This window comes from Ursus americanus, chromosome 33 (genome assembly GCF_024610735.1).
Source record: "Ursus americanus isolate L20-20 chromosome 33, mUrsAme1.1.p, whole genome shotgun sequence".
Classification (NCBI taxonomy): domain Eukaryota; kingdom Metazoa; phylum Chordata; class Mammalia; order Carnivora; family Ursidae; genus Ursus; species Ursus americanus.
In genome coordinates, this window is record NC_142159.1 from 19,186,036 (window position 1) to 19,200,797 (window position 14,762).

General features: G+C 51.3%; 1 protein-coding gene and 1 long non-coding RNA gene across 3 annotated transcripts in view; one reads left to right on the forward strand and one right to left on the reverse strand.

The window, feature by feature from the left end:
* Nucleotides 1-5,509, forward strand: part of FBXO42 (F-box protein 42) — a 92,246-nt gene extending 86,737 nt beyond the window's left edge. For both annotated transcript variants that reach the window (XM_045804285.2, XM_045804287.2), the window contains exon 10: nt 592-5,509. In XM_045804285.2, coding sequence (XP_045660241.2) covers nt 592-1,707 — 1,116 coding nt within the window. In that variant the 3' untranslated portion in view covers nt 1,708-5,509. The remainder of the gene's footprint in view (nt 1-591) is intronic.
* A 6-nt stretch (nt 5,510-5,515) lies between these two features.
* Nucleotides 5,516-14,639, reverse strand: LOC123796777 (uncharacterized). Its single transcript, XR_006780815.2, has 3 exons — nt 14,488-14,639; nt 13,731-13,783; nt 5,516-5,868 (listed from the first exon to the last, which is right to left on the reverse strand). It is a non-coding gene; the product is annotated as an uncharacterized LOC123796777 (long non-coding RNA).
* Nucleotides 14,640-14,762: the final 123 nt, after the last annotated feature.

Sequence of the window (14,762 nt, forward strand, 5' to 3'; positions counted from 1 at the left end):
TAGCTGGGGAGGGGAGGGTGGGGTGGGGTGGTGGGGGGCAGAGGGGGAGGAGAAAGCAGCCTCCCCACTGAGCAGGGAGCCTGCTTCGGAGCTCAGTCTCAGGACCCCAGGATCATGACCCGAGCTGAAGGCAGACACTTAACCGACTGAGCCACCCAGGCGCCCCAAGTTTGTTTATTTATTTATGTAATCTCTACGCTGAACGTGGGGATTGAACTCCTGACACCAAGATCAAGAGTCACATGCTCCACTGACAGTCAGCAAGGCGCCCCCACCACTGATCCTTTAAGTGACAGCTTTAAGGATCTCTTTGTCTGAGAGCCTTTCCTCAGGGTCTCCAAACAAAAACTGATTCCTCCCTCCACCCCACCCCTATCTTGCATACACCTCTAATGATAGCACTTGTCATGCTTCAGTCATAGATTATTCCCGTGAATCTGTCTCCTCTTCTAGCCTAGAAGGCAGACTACATTATTCTCATCTCTGTATCTCCGGTATCTGTGAAATGCCTGGCTTGCCCAGATGCTCATAATAAAATGTTTGATGCTTAAATGAATGCTCAGAACTGAAGACAGGTCTTTTGTCTTCCAGGTGGGGCAGTGTGTGGTGGTCTTCAGCCAGGCTCCTAGTGGAAGAGCCCCACTCAGCCCCAGTTTGAACTCCCGTCCATCACCTATCAGTGCCACTCCTCCAGCTCTGGTTCCTGAAACCCGAGAGTACCGCTCTCAGTCTCCAGTAAGGAGTATGGATGAAGCCCCTTGTGTTAATGGCCGCTGGGGCACACTGAGGCCCAGAGCTCAAAGGCAGACCCCCTCAAGTTCCCGGGAAGGGAGCCTTTCCCCAGCCAGAGGAGATGGCTCTCCCATCCTCAATGGTGGGAATTTGTCTCCAGGAACAGCAGCTGTAGGTGGCTCTTCCTTGGACAGCCCTGTGCAGGCCATATCTCCTAGCACTCCATCTACCACTGAAGGATATGACCTCAAAATGGGACTTTCTTTGGCCCCCCGACGAGGGTCACTACCGGATCAGAAAGATCTGAGGTTAGGATCAATAGATCTGAATTGGGATCTGAAACCCGCTTCAAGTAGCAATCATATGGATGGTGTGGATAACAGGACAGTTGGGGGAAGCATGAGACACCCTCCTGAACAGACGAATGGTGTGCACACCCCACCACATGTGGCCAGTGCCCTTGCAGGAGCTGTCTCCCCAGGTGCCCTGCGTCGGAGCCTAGAAGCCATCAAAGCAATGTCGTCCAAAGGCCCCTCAGCCTCTGCAGCACTAAGTCCTCCTCTGGGGTCTTCTCCAGGCTCTCCCGGGAGCCAGAACCTGAGCAGTGGAGAAACAGTGCCCGTTCCCCGCCCAGGGCCTGCCCAAGGAGATGGACATTCCTTACCTCCCATTGCCCGCCGCCTGGGCCACCACCCTCCGCAGTCCCTAAATGTTGGCAAACCTTTGTACCAGAGTATGAACTGCAAGCCCATGCAGATGTACGTGCTAGACATTAAGGACACCAAGGAAAAGGGGCGGGTCAAATGGAAAGTATTTAATAGCAGTTCTGTGGTCGGACCTCCTGAAACCAGCCTGCATACAGTGGTCCAAGGCAGGGGTGAACTCATCATATTTGGAGGACTCATGGACAAGAAACAGAATGTGAAGTACTATCCAAAAACAAACGCCTTGTACTTTGTGCGAGCAAAGAGATAATGTGTTCTAAACCCCCTTCCCTTTCTGTGGCTTTTAATTTTCCAGCGTGCAAGCATTTGGACTGAGAATTGGGAAAACAAAGGACAGAATTACTCCCATAAACCAAAACCCCAATTCCCAACCTCACTCACTCCAGGCTGGGGTCAAATCTTCATTAAGAAAAAAACTATATATAAATATATAAATATATATTATATAGCCAACTCTGTTTACAAAGAGGGAGAGGTCTCCGTCCTGGTTCAGATAAATCTGTTGCTGTGTTTTAGCAGAGGCTGTGCTGCCTTTTTCTACTTTGCTGGTAACTAGACCAAGAATTTAGGGAACAGACTAATGTCAGAACTCACCTAAAGCAACTGAAGAGTCCCCGTAAATCTCTATGTGGCCTTGGAGTTAGAGAAAGAGCGAGCGTGTATAAGGGGCATAAGGGGAGCCTCCCGACCCATGAGCTCCAGGAGCTGACAGGGTGAAAGGAGCCTGTGGAGAACGCTTTCTCCCTTCCTTGTAAAACCACACAGGACCTGTGCAAACTTCCCTTTCGGTCATGCCCTCTGCCCAGCCCTGTTCTGCCCTTGTGACTGAGGAAAGTGACCCAGCCGGGAATTCTGTTCCACGTGTGTGTGCCAGGATCCCCGTGGGCAGTGTTCATGCAGAGATGCCTGTCCACCTAGTGTCCACTGGTCTTTAGCGTGCTCCCTCTGTGTCTCAGAAAACGTACTGGTGTCTGATTTTGGAATTTTCTGACAATCCTATTTGATTGCAAGTTGCCAAAAACCACATTTGTTCCCTTAAGACTTGATCCTCAGAAGCTGCCTTTCCTTTTTTTTTTTTTTCCCCTTTGGCATATGTGAATTTTTTTTTTTTTTTTTTTAAAAGCTCTAAAAGCTTTCTCACTTTCTGTTTCTTTTATAAAGCCTAGGTGCCCGGGGAAATCTTCTAGAGATATTTCTGGAACCCTTTCTCTGGTATCAGTTGGGGGCCTGGTAGGGAATTCCAAGATGCCAGTATCATGAGAAATCCTTGAAGCATCAAAAAATACTGTTTTCGCCCTTTGGACTTCTTTTTACTTCCAAAGCACATTGGGCACACCCATCCATATTTATACAATGTGGAGATTGATCCTGGAAGGGAACCCCAGTAATAGTTCCTTCTAGAAGTGATTTCTGCCCTTGTTGTGACATGCATTTTTCTCCCTGGCTATTGATTAGTGATTGGGTTGAGTGTTGGGTGCTTATTAATTAGCCTCTTTGATGCAAGGCTGACCTCTGGAGCGGCCCCTCCTTTGTGACTGTCTTGTTCACATGTGACCCAAATAAGAGTTGGGTTTTTATGTCACGCCATTTCTGAGATAAGGTGCAACGAACTAGAGCATTTCTTTGGTTGCTACAGGAAGTTACAGATTATCAGTCTCTACACGTGGCCTGGGCCTAGGAGATGTTAGAGTAAGTCAGATGGCACCACTTTAATTTTTGGTGATTTCTCATCACTGGAGAGAAGATTTTTACTTTGCCTTTAGGATTTGAATTTCAAAACATTGCATTTCCCGTCTTTCACACTCCCCTTTTTCTTGTTAGCGTTTCCCAAGCACAAGCCTGCTATAGCTGGCCCTGGGTCCTGGCTTTCAGCCAGCACTTAGCAGTCTGTCTGATAAGTGTGTTTTCTCCTATTACATCATGTTGAATTCTTTCCCCTAGCCATTAACTTTTACAATGTGGTCTTGGTGGGAAAGCCCCCCTGGTGCCAAGCCCAGGAAAGGGCCAGCTCACAGGGAGAGGTCTGTGTTCCAGAAACTGTTCCCTTAGATGATGAAACTACCATGTGCCTATTCACTGTGGTGTCCACCTCCTCCTAGCTCAGCATTTAGCTTGCTAGACACCTTGCTCCTGGGCTGTTGCTGGTCCTTGCTTGGCAAAGACTGTTAGATCATGTGGGGTCCATATTCACAAGAGAGGGCTTAGCCTGTAAGCTTAGGTGTTAAATTATTGCTATTACTGAACCTTGTTTATGACATCGTATCTGTGCATGGACAGCGTCCCCAAACTCAGTTCCTATTTAAATATAAAGTATTTGGAAGCCTGAGAGTTCAGAATCTCAACTTTGTGACCATTCCCTTTGTCCTGTGGCCTCCCTAAGCCAGCTGTTAGCTTGTGGATTCCCTCTCTTTTCCCCAGACAGGCAGGCAGCAGAGGTGATGATTCCCTTGGAAAGTAACTGGCTGCTCGGAACTCCACGGCATCCAGTAGTACCAGACTGCTCGGACCAGCCTGTGCGTTTACAGCTCCTTAGGAAAAATCTGCCTCATGTGGAGCTGGTGGTGTTGGTCTTGGGGCTCCTGGGCGTTGTGGGCAGAAACCTTAGCAAAGCGACTGCACGCAGGCAAGGTGGATGTGTCCTTAGGCCCTGGTGAAGCCACACATGCAGGGGAACTTAAGGTGTCCCACCTGCAGAAAGCATCGCCCCAGCACCCTGGGTGTTTCAGTCGGGGCACATTTAACCACAACTCTGGACAGGATGCCAGTTTTGTTCGGACAGGATGCCAATTTTGTCTTAACAATTCACTGAGAAAAATGAGACAAAAAACTTCTTTGGCCTTCAGGAGCACCTAAAGTAGCAAATATTTGTCAGTATTGAAGTATTTAAAACACATTTTGTTTCTACTTGAAGCTTTAACCCCTTCCATTCCTGCAAGTGTGCCTTTGAGAGCCCCACGTCACATGGACTTCACCGGCCACCTCGTGGATCTCCTGTGAGAGTCTCGGTGTCTTCCTTCCCTCGTGGACAGAGCTTCTGTTTTCTCACCTCGCAGGCTGGGCAGCAGAGAGGGTTCCGTATTTCTGTTCACATTCCTGCACTTATGAACGTCAGTGGTGGGCTGCACAAACACCCCTTCAGCCCCCTCCCCCCCCACACACTTAGCTATTTTAGGAGCACAAATTAGATGTCAAAACAAGCTTAAATTTAGTTGTAAGGTAATACTGGCCTTCCTCTCTTCCCAGCCCTCTGCAGATTGATCTGATTTTAATGTTTGAGTTTTATATCAAGAGCTAAAACCACGAACTATCCCAGGAACTGTGTTGGAACTCTCTAAAATAAAGAAGAAGAGGATGACAAAAGAAAACCAACTTGAGAAGTCTTGACTTTGGAGAACAGAAAACCACCAGCTGATGGAGAACAGAAGGATACTTCCTTTCCTCTAACTTTATCTTTCTGGGTTTCCTTCTGCTTTGCTTCTTTGCTTCCCCTTAAAAGTGATGTTCCTGTGGGTTTGTCTGTCTGTCCTTGTCCTTGTGGTGATCCTGGCATGGTGATGTGCTCTGCTTTGCGTTGTCTGTGCTCTCTTACCAGCGCACAAGTCAGTGGGGAGGATCTGAACACACCCAGGGGCAAGGAAGCCGAACTTTGAGGCCTGCGTCCCGTGCAGCCTCCCCACGAACTGCAGAAGGCATGTTCTGCACGGTCACCCGTAAGTGGCTCCCTCTCAACTGTGTTCATTGTTGTATGAGAGCAGCCGTTAGGCCTTGGCTCCACCTTTGCTCTCTTTCCTCGGTCTGCTCCCTTCCCACCAACCAGGGTTCATGTCAGCGCACACCCGTCGTGCCCTGGCGAAGCTGGTGCTGTGAGTGATGTTTCCCATACAACTCAGGGGTCCCAGGTGGCTTACCCTGAGATGGTCATTTTAGGCACATAACAGTGTAGGAATGAAAAGTGGACTTCACTGATATTTAAATCTGTCAATTTCATTTTTTGTTAAGGTTTTCCCTGATGACTTTTTAGCAATTTAACAAATAAAACAAAATGGTCAGAATTGTCTTTAACTGTTTTATTAGTAGAGAAGAAGAAAGAAACAGAACCGTAATGGAAAACAGCTGAGGTTGGAGATTGAAGTTGGAAGCGAGGTAGCTGGGACGCGTGCCCTCCTGCTCTAGGAGGGTTGGGTTTTGAGGTAGAGGTGCAGAGTCGCTCTGCCCCGGGGACAGCTCCGTGTCGTGATAAAGCAGCTCTCCGTCATGCTTGAAGGACTAGGTATTTCAGAGCCTCGGGTACCACCCTGTGGTGGAGACCCAAGAGAGGTGATGAGCTTGGAGCAGAGGCCCAGGGGCCAGGACAACAGCCACATCATCGCTGGCCTCCTAAGCAGGGAGGAGGACACAGGGCCCCAGGATCCTGAAACAGCATAGCAAATGGTGGTTAGAAACATGGGCCAGAAGCCCTAGAGGCCTGTGTTCTAATCCTGCCTTCCCCTGCTTACTGCTAAACCTCAGACACGAGTTTCCTCATCTGTAAATATAGTTGTTTCTGTCTTAAAGGATCATGAGAATTAACTGAGGTTGTATATGAAAGCACTAGGCACAGCGCCTGGGACATGGTAAGTGCTCAGTAGATGTGGCTGTGATTTATAATGAGCGCTTGAAGAAAATTCAGGATCGGGAAGGAGAGGGCTGGGCTCACTGTAAAGTGCTACAGGCATGCCCCCGCTAGGGATTACGCATGGCTGTGGCTGCGGGGGTCATCTTTTAGATGTCCGCGTGAGAACCTCCGGGGTTTTTGCCTCTCGAGAGCAGTAAGTAGCAGCTGCTGTAAACCAGGTCAGAATTGTCTCATTGGTGAACCTGCCTTTTGGACTTTAATTCCTTGGTTTGCTCGTTGAATTCTGCCTCTGGCACATAAGGTATTCTTCTGCCTGGACTCAAGGGCACACTTAGTTGGCTCCCAGTCTGGAAGTGTCAGTTGGGGACTGATGACATGAGTGCCCAGCTGCGTGGTGGCCTGGGAGGAGACAGGTCCGGCAAGGGTAGGGGGCTGCACCAGCGCTGAAGCCACTTGGCCCTGTGTGCCAGTTTCTTACACCCACGGGTCTTTGTGCCAAGCACCATTATGCTCTTTTCCTTCAGCATGTACGGTGTACTGAGTCTGTCCCAGGCTCAGGTGCTGTGAGCCTGCAGCTCTCATCCTAGCTGCACATTCGTGCTTCCCAAGCTGTGGCATGAAACTTCCACTGCTCACAGCATGTAGTCTGATGCTGTCTATGCCGTGTCCTGTACTTTGAGGCACACAGCAAACTAGAGCGTGGCCTGAGGAAGGGTCCTGGGTACAAAGCGTCCAGCGCCATGTGCTGACTGCTACTGAATTGGCAAGAAGTAGAATGACTGTTTTGTGATCTTTCACAGTTGCCCTTGTGGAAGGGTTGGGCTTGCTCTTTTTGGGTCTGTTGGGCTGAACAAGGTCCGGTGGGTAGAAGCTCTAAAGAAGAGATTTCTGCATCGTTGGGAAGAACTCTATGGTCAGAGCTATATGTATCAGGACCAGTTTGGCACTGTCGGAGGAATTCAGGCATTGCCTGTGCGTTCTGTGGAATCTGGTAGAGGAGGCAGCATTTGGTGGGTAGGGTGCCAGGGGTGATCGGTGATCCTGGGGAAGGACGCAAAACATCAGTGCCTGGGGAGGGCCCCCACATGCCCAGCCTTCAGGATAGGTGGGCCCGTAAGCCTCCCAGACAGCATCCTAATGCAGTCTGGCCCTGCCACAGGCCGTGCTCCTCACCACTGATGAGCGTGCTTCTGCTCCAGAGATGACCTGAACAGGAAGACAGCAATGTGAACAGTCTCAGGTCAGAGGGTGTGTGGCAGCAGAGAGGAGGGGATGTGCCGATTTGGGGAGAATCCTTGAATCCTTAATGTCAAGGAGAGCACAGCTCAGAGAAGATTCATGATTCCCCCAAGGCCTGGCAGGAGGCGGCAGCCACTGCCTTCCCCAGCAGGCCGAGCACAAGACTCCCAGGCCACTCCCCTGGGTATTGACAGTCCAGAGGCCTGTGCACATTTACATCTAAATGACAGCACCTAGCCTGGGGAAGGGCAGCTGCACACTGCCGCACTCTCTCCTTCCCAGGCCTTTGCCGCTCTTCTCCAGCTGGCTCTGTGGGTAGGCAGTGCAGGAATCACTGACTCAGACAAGGAGACCAAGGCCTTGCACATGTCACTACCCTTAGCCAGTCCTGCAGCCGGAGTCTTTGCCTCCCATCACCCTCATCTGGGAATCCTCAAAAGGCCAGCCTTTGAGCTCCCCTCTGTCCAACAGGACAGGAGGCATCACCTCAAAATCTTGCAGGCTGGTAGTGCTGCCACGGAGGACCGGTGTTCATCCTTGCTTCTCTGTGCCTTCCCATCTCCCCAGAGACGGGGAGCATCCCTAGCTCAGGTCTGCCTTCTGCCCTCAGTGGCCGTAACTGTCCCTTCCCCCCTACGATATACCACTGCCAGCAGCTGTCCAGAGCTCTGTGAGGTCATGATTCCATCATTGCTGGAGTGCTCAAGCAGAGATTGATAACTTGTATGGGAGGGGATGGCAGAGCTGATGTATGCATCAGATCAAGAATGGGACCAAGGGACCCCCCCATGCCCTTTCAACTCAGAAAGGGCTTCCTAGAGAGGTTGCAGGACAGGGACACAGGCTGACTTTCAACCAGAAAAAACCTTGGTTCAAAAGCTGGTACTGTCACTTTGGGCTGAGACAAGTCATCTCACAACTCAGGGGCTGGAAGGGCACCTAAGAGTCCCTTGATCTCGTCTGGCCTCCGTTTTATCAATAAGGTAGCAGCGATGCTGCTAGCCTCACAGGTTAGCAATTTAGCAGGATCCCGCAGTAATTGTTGATCTATGGAATGGGTGTGCTTCCCCAAAAGACCACTTGGGGGCACCCTGTGAAAGGCTTTCCATCCTGGGCACTCTATCAGAGGCTGACTTCAGAGGGAAACTGAATGGGCCGGAGGAGGAGAAACATGCCCATTTCTCCCCTCCCTCTGTTGGTCAAGGCTGGATAGGATCCCATCCCTGGCCTCTGCCACATTTCTGAGCACCACTCCCAGGCTGGCCCCCTGCCCTCTCTGCCCCAGCCCCCAGCTGTGGGAAAGCCAGTGTTTTCCCCACCAGGCCGGGCTCTGGGCCCAGGGCCTGTCAGCACACACAAGGCTGAGCTGATGTTAGGAGAAAATGCCTAAGAGGCCTGGCAGAGTGTGCCATTTCCCCACTAGGGAACCTGTCTGCCCACCCACTGCAGGGAAGAGAAGGAAGGCTGGGGGCCAGGCCTTACCAGGCAGAAACCTGGAAGGAAGACGGAAGCTCCTGCCCACCCATCAGCAAAGCCGAGAGAGCCCAGCTCCGCCCTGGGGGTTATGCATTCTCAGCACACCTTTCCCCGAGGATGTACGGACCCTCGAGGCACCAGGACACAGATGGCTGAAAAGAGGCCCGCCTCTGGAGTTGCTCACAGCCTCATCACAAACCAGGGAGGTGTCACATTGGGCTGAACAAAGGTGACAAATCCTGAGTTTCAGAAGCCAAAGACAGTCCCAGGTATCATACTAAAAAGATACGAAGGAGGTGGAGAGCTGCCTGTAACCAACACCGCCAATCAGGCAGGAGAGTTGTTCGGAAGCCAGAGAGAGCCAAGAGATGGGTTTCTCCCTGCCCCAGCCTCACCCCACTAAACTGAGGCAGGGGGCAGATGAGAATAAAGCCTTTCTGGCCTGGGGCAGTCAGTAATGCAGGATGTTGGCAGGCCTCCAGGCCTCACACTGGGAAGGCCGACTCACTGCGGTCCAGGAAAGGTGCAGAGGAGCTGTGGGAGGTCTGGCATATCCAGAAGGCCTGGTATTTGGGGCTGAGGGCAGTTCAGAGTGACCCGTATGTACCAGGAACCCTCAGATGTAGCAGGAAAAGAAGCTTCTGACCGGAAACCACAGTGGAAGGAGAGGCCAGCACAGATGGGGCCATGGCAGAATTATGGAAGAGAGTTCTCCCTGGAGCAGGAGACCCACGGGGTCCAGAACAGAGGATGTCCAAGGAATGGGTGCCTCCCCCCACCCACCCAAACATGCTTCCCTGGCATTTGGGTGACCCCTCCTACACATCGAATGTGAGCCCCAGGGCCAGAGGAGGGGGAGATGAAAAGAAACAACCTTGAGGAGATTGAGTTTAAACTGTAGAGAATGAAAGTCCACTGAATTCACGTTCACTGGGAAATTGTTGGATTAAAATGGCTGCAGACAGATTAAATCAAGTCAGGAAACAAAGCTGTTTTGGTGAAGGTAAAAGCTTGTACTTGCTTCAGTTAGAAGAAAAGAAATCAGAGAAAGTGCTAGGGAATCCCAAGAACCAAGGATGAGAGGTGCTGTGGCCGGTGCCAGAGAGAGAAAGGAGAAGGTATTCCAGTAGAGGGAATAGACTTTGCAAAGGCACAGAAATCCAAGTGTGACCAGCCCTTCCGGAACCCGAGTGCACAGGGCAGACCTGGAGAATGCATTGGAGATGGGGATGAGAGGCAGGCAGGAGTGGGGTCTGGACCCAGGTGGGGCGACCGCAAGAGGATGTTAAACGTATAGGGAGAAAACTCAGCCCCTGGCGGCTGACTGGAGCGAGAGAGGAGGAGGCCAGTGCTTGCTCCTCCATTAAGCAAGCAGGTAATACTCGGTGCCGGCCCCTCCCTGTGGAGCTGACATTTCATTGGGGGGTGAGGGAAAAGGGACAGATGTGTAAAGAGCCGAGCAGGAGCGTTCCAGATGAGGATCATGAGGAAAATAAAAGTGGGATGTGACAAAATGTGATGGGCTTGGGCTCATCAGAGAAGGCCTTTCTGAGGAGGTGACATTTTAGCTGAGACCTGAATGTAAGAGCAGCCATGCAGAGAGAACAGCAGCAACAAAGGCCCTGAGGCAGGCATGAACTTGACAAGTTCAAGGAGCAGAGGAAAGGCCAGCACGTCTGGAGTATGTGAGTGAAAGCAGAGGGTGCAGGTGGCCCTTGTAGGCCGTGGGGAGGGAGGGGGGACATGACTGTAGGTGCAGTGGAAGGCCATTAGAGGGTTGTAAGCAGGAAGTTGATACATGAGGCTGTCCGGGTCAAGGACACTAGCCTTGCTGTCAGGCGCAGGCCTGGCACGTTCCAGGCTCAGAAGAACTCCCTGGGGATGATTTGGCAGCTCCAGCCCCAAATCTTCTATTTAAACAGAATCTGCCCTTCCTCTCTACCCTCCTGCCCTGCTTCTAAGTGCAGTTGCCTGGTTATTTGATCGCAGACCCCACCAAAGTGTGGGGTCCACAAAGGCAGGGTCTGTATCTACTTCACAGAGGTCTTCCCAGTGTCTGGCCTGGCACAGGGAGTGTTCATACACACTTGACAAGTACGCGTCTCCATCCCCTCAGGCCTGGAGTGTTTGCCCGGCTTCCTAACTGGTCCTTCTTCGGGCTCACCCTCTTCAGGCCATTCCCCAAGCTGCAGCCGGTCAGCCAACACGTTTCTATTGAGCTTTTATGATGTGTCAGACATACTCTAGCTCCTAGGGAGTACTATGGGCTGAACTGTGTCCCTCCCAAATTCTTGTGTTGAAGTCCTAACCCCCGGTACCTCAGAATGTAATCCTACTTGGAGATAGGGTCTTTACTGAGGTGATTAAGTTAAAATGGGGCCATTAGGGTGGGCTCTGATCCAGCATGACTGGTGTCCTTGTAAGAAGAGCAAGTTTGGACTCGGACTTGTACGGAGGGAAGGCAATGTGAAGCTGTGGGGAGAGGATGGTCACCTACAAGCCAAAGGGAGAGGCCTGGAATAGATCCTTCCCTCCCACCCCTACCAACTCCTCGATTTATCATTTCCAGAATGTGAGAAAACACATTTGTGTTGTGGAAGCCACCGAGCCTGTGGTACTCCTTTACTTCAGGTCGAGGAAACTGATACAGGGATAGAACAGAGCAAAAGACGAGGCCTTATCCTCATGGAGCTTATGTTCTGGTGAGAGAGACCGACAATAAATTTAAAATTTCAGAATCAAGGGCGCCTGGCTGGCTCAGTTGGTAGAGCATGTGATTCTTGCCCTCAGGGTCGTAAGTTCGAACCCCATGGTGGGTGGAGAGATTACTAAAAAATCTTTAAAAAGTAAAATTTCAGAATCAAGAACAGGATGACGTGAAGGAGTGAGCCTAGGGGGCAAGGGCATGTCCTTGAGTGGGGGAGGAGGAAGGCCTCTGTGCAGGTGAAGCAGTCACGGAGGTCAGTGGGGGAGATGCGGAGCGCGCCAAGTGGCGAGTGCGCCAGGGCAGGGCCCCTGAGTGGGATCAGCAGAAGGCCAGGCTCACTGGAGTGCAGTAGGCAAGGGCAAGAGAGTGACTGTTGAAGCACGAGGTGGTCAGGGGCCAGTCACAGAAGGCCTTGAAGGCACGAGGTTTGGATTTATTCTGAGTGCAGTGAGAACTACTGGAAAACTGTTAAGCATGGTGTGACATTGCTGGATTTATGTTGCCTAAAGACCACTCTCGTGCCTCTGTGACATTCCAGAAGGCAAGCTGGGAAACCTGCGGGACACAGCTGCAGGGTCCAGGCAGAGAAGAGATGGAAACATAAATCCGACTGTCCCTTCTCCACTTACCCTCCCTAGGCGTCCCACCCCCTCCACCCCCGAGGTCTTCAGGCCCATATGTCTGCCCACCTGGGCCATCTACTTCAGGTAGGTGAGTGTCCCTCCCGGCCTTGATAAGTGCTCTCCAGGCCTACGGGGCCTTGTCCAGAAGGTGCTCAATTGACTTCAGGGATGGAAAAAGACCATATCATGAAGAAAGTAGTGGATTAATCAGGAAGCTTGACACCAGAAGGGCCTTTAGATAGATGGTCCACCTGCTTCACCTTAGGCCTCAAGAGGAAAAGCATCTTGTTTAGGGGGACACTCAGTGGTCAGAGGGGGCACAGGAAAACGGAACTCACCAGACCAAAATGGTCCACAAGCATCCTCCTGAAATGAAATTCTGACCACCGCACTCGCAGGCTCTAACCCTTGACTGGCTTCCTGCCTCCAACAGCAGTATTTCCATGAGGTCTGTGGACCTGCTATGCACCAAATTGTGTGTCTCCCCTCTCACCCCCCATCAAAATCCATGTGAAAGCCCTAACCCCCAATATGACTCAGAGATAAGGCCTTAAAGGAGGTAATAAAAGTTAAATGAGGTAATCAGGGTGGGGCCCTGATCCAGTAATACTGGTGTCCTTACAAGAGGAAGAGACACCAAGGGTGTGTGTGCACGGAGAAGGTGGCTGCCTGCAAGCCAGGAAGAAAGGCCAGGCCTCACCGGAAACCAACCATGCTGGCACCTTGAGTTTGGACTTCCAGCAGCCAGAACTGTGAGAAGATAGATTTCTGTTGTTTAAGCCACCCAGTCGGTGGTATTTCTGTTATGGCAGCCCCCGCGGCCTGATGGAGAACCCAGCTTCTGAACTGCCCAGTGCTCTTGTTAAATGTGCAAGCTTACAGACCCATCTGGCCCTCTAAAGCAGAATCTCTGGATGATGGACCCCAGGAATCCATGTTTTGAACAGGCTCCTGATGCTCACTGAAGTGTCCTCTCCCTGGGCTCTTGAGGGCAGTGAAGGCTGACTCCCCTGGAAGCCTCTGGCCACTAGCTCCTCTGATCACCAGCCTCCCTCTCTGTCCAAGAGGATTTCACATCTGGCCTCCAGGTGAACTGGCAAGCTCATTCTGCCAAGTTGCTTCGTTTCCTCACACTCTCCCTGAGCCCTCCAAGAGCCAAGACAGAGCAGGGCTAAATGTGAAGTCTGGAAACTCAGAGAAGTCAGATCTGAGCTCTGCCACGGAGAGAGAGCGCTCCACACAGTGGGACCCATCCCGACTCTGGGCAGATGTGGTAAGAACTGCAGGAAAGGGAGCTGAGCAAGCTGGGCGTGTGGGCAAGGGTTTCAAGCTGCAGAATCTCGTAGGGATGGGTATTCAGTTGTGTTTCTGCTTGGCTGCCGTGGAAGCAAGTTGAGAGCAAGCACCCTGTCTCACACAGCCACGTTCCCTCTACTCTCTTGGACATAATGGGCCGCGGTGATCTGTTCACGGCCCTCTGGCTGCTTTCAGCATTACTAAGAAGAGCCCTTCTAGTGGCTGGGGGCATAGTGTAAAAAACGTGAGACCCAGTCTGGCAGACAGATGTTCAGAGTCCAAGAACCCTGGGTTCCAAGTCTGCTTTCCCCACTCACCATCTGTGTGATGTGACCTCAGATAATCATGTTGTCTCGGAGAGTTTCCTCATCTGTAAAAGACAAGAGGGATAGTAATATTTCTTACACAGGCTTGTTTATGAAATCAAGTGAGGTCACCTCTATAAAGCCTCCACTGTCTGGCACTTAGTTAGCCTTCAATAAAAGTTAACTTATAGATTATTCCTTACAAAACAGGGATTTGTCCAGTGTGAAGGCCCTGCAAGAAGATACTGGTGAAAATCAAGCATAATAGACAACCCATCAGGAAGGACACACCCGCATCCAGTCCCACTAACAGGCATTTACTGAGCACCTACTTTCTGGTAACAGGCGGGTGCCTGTTGTTAGAACTGTGGAGAGGGGCTCAAGGCCTCCGTGCTGAAATGTCAGCTCCAGGAGGGGAGGACTTCTTGGTAGTCTTTGTATTGCCAGCGCCTAGGATGGGGGGAACACATAGTAGGTGCTCAGTAATTATGTGTTGAATGAATGGGATGAATCAATCAATAAATGAATGACTGGCCGTACAATCCTGTGGGCCTCTGACTCATTTTTAAGACCTTGAGCAAGTCCCTTAACTGCTCTGAGCTGCTGTTTCCCCACTTGTTAAGCCAGAGGTGTTTAACTCATCTCTTAGGTCCTGCCGAGCAGAATTAATAGAGAGTAACAGCAAGGATAGTAACTTCATGAGCATTGCTATGGGCCGAGCGCTGTTGTAAAACAAAAACAAAAACCGTAGGAGATAATAGTATTTTACCTCCACTTTATAGAAGGGAGACTGAGGCACTGAGAGGCAGGGAAGGCTCCCGGAGACGGGGGATTTAATCAGGTTTTGGAGCAAAGCCTGGGGATCAGACCGAGCAATGGAAAAGACCCATGGCCCAGGGGAGAAAGCCCTGTCCAGGGTGTTGCTGCGCGCGGTAGCTGAGAATTTAAGAGGGGCCAGCCCCTCCCCTGGCGTTTCCCTGACAACAGCCTCCGCACATGCGCTTCAAGCACCGGCGCCTGGGCGTGCGGCGGGCTCCGAAGCCG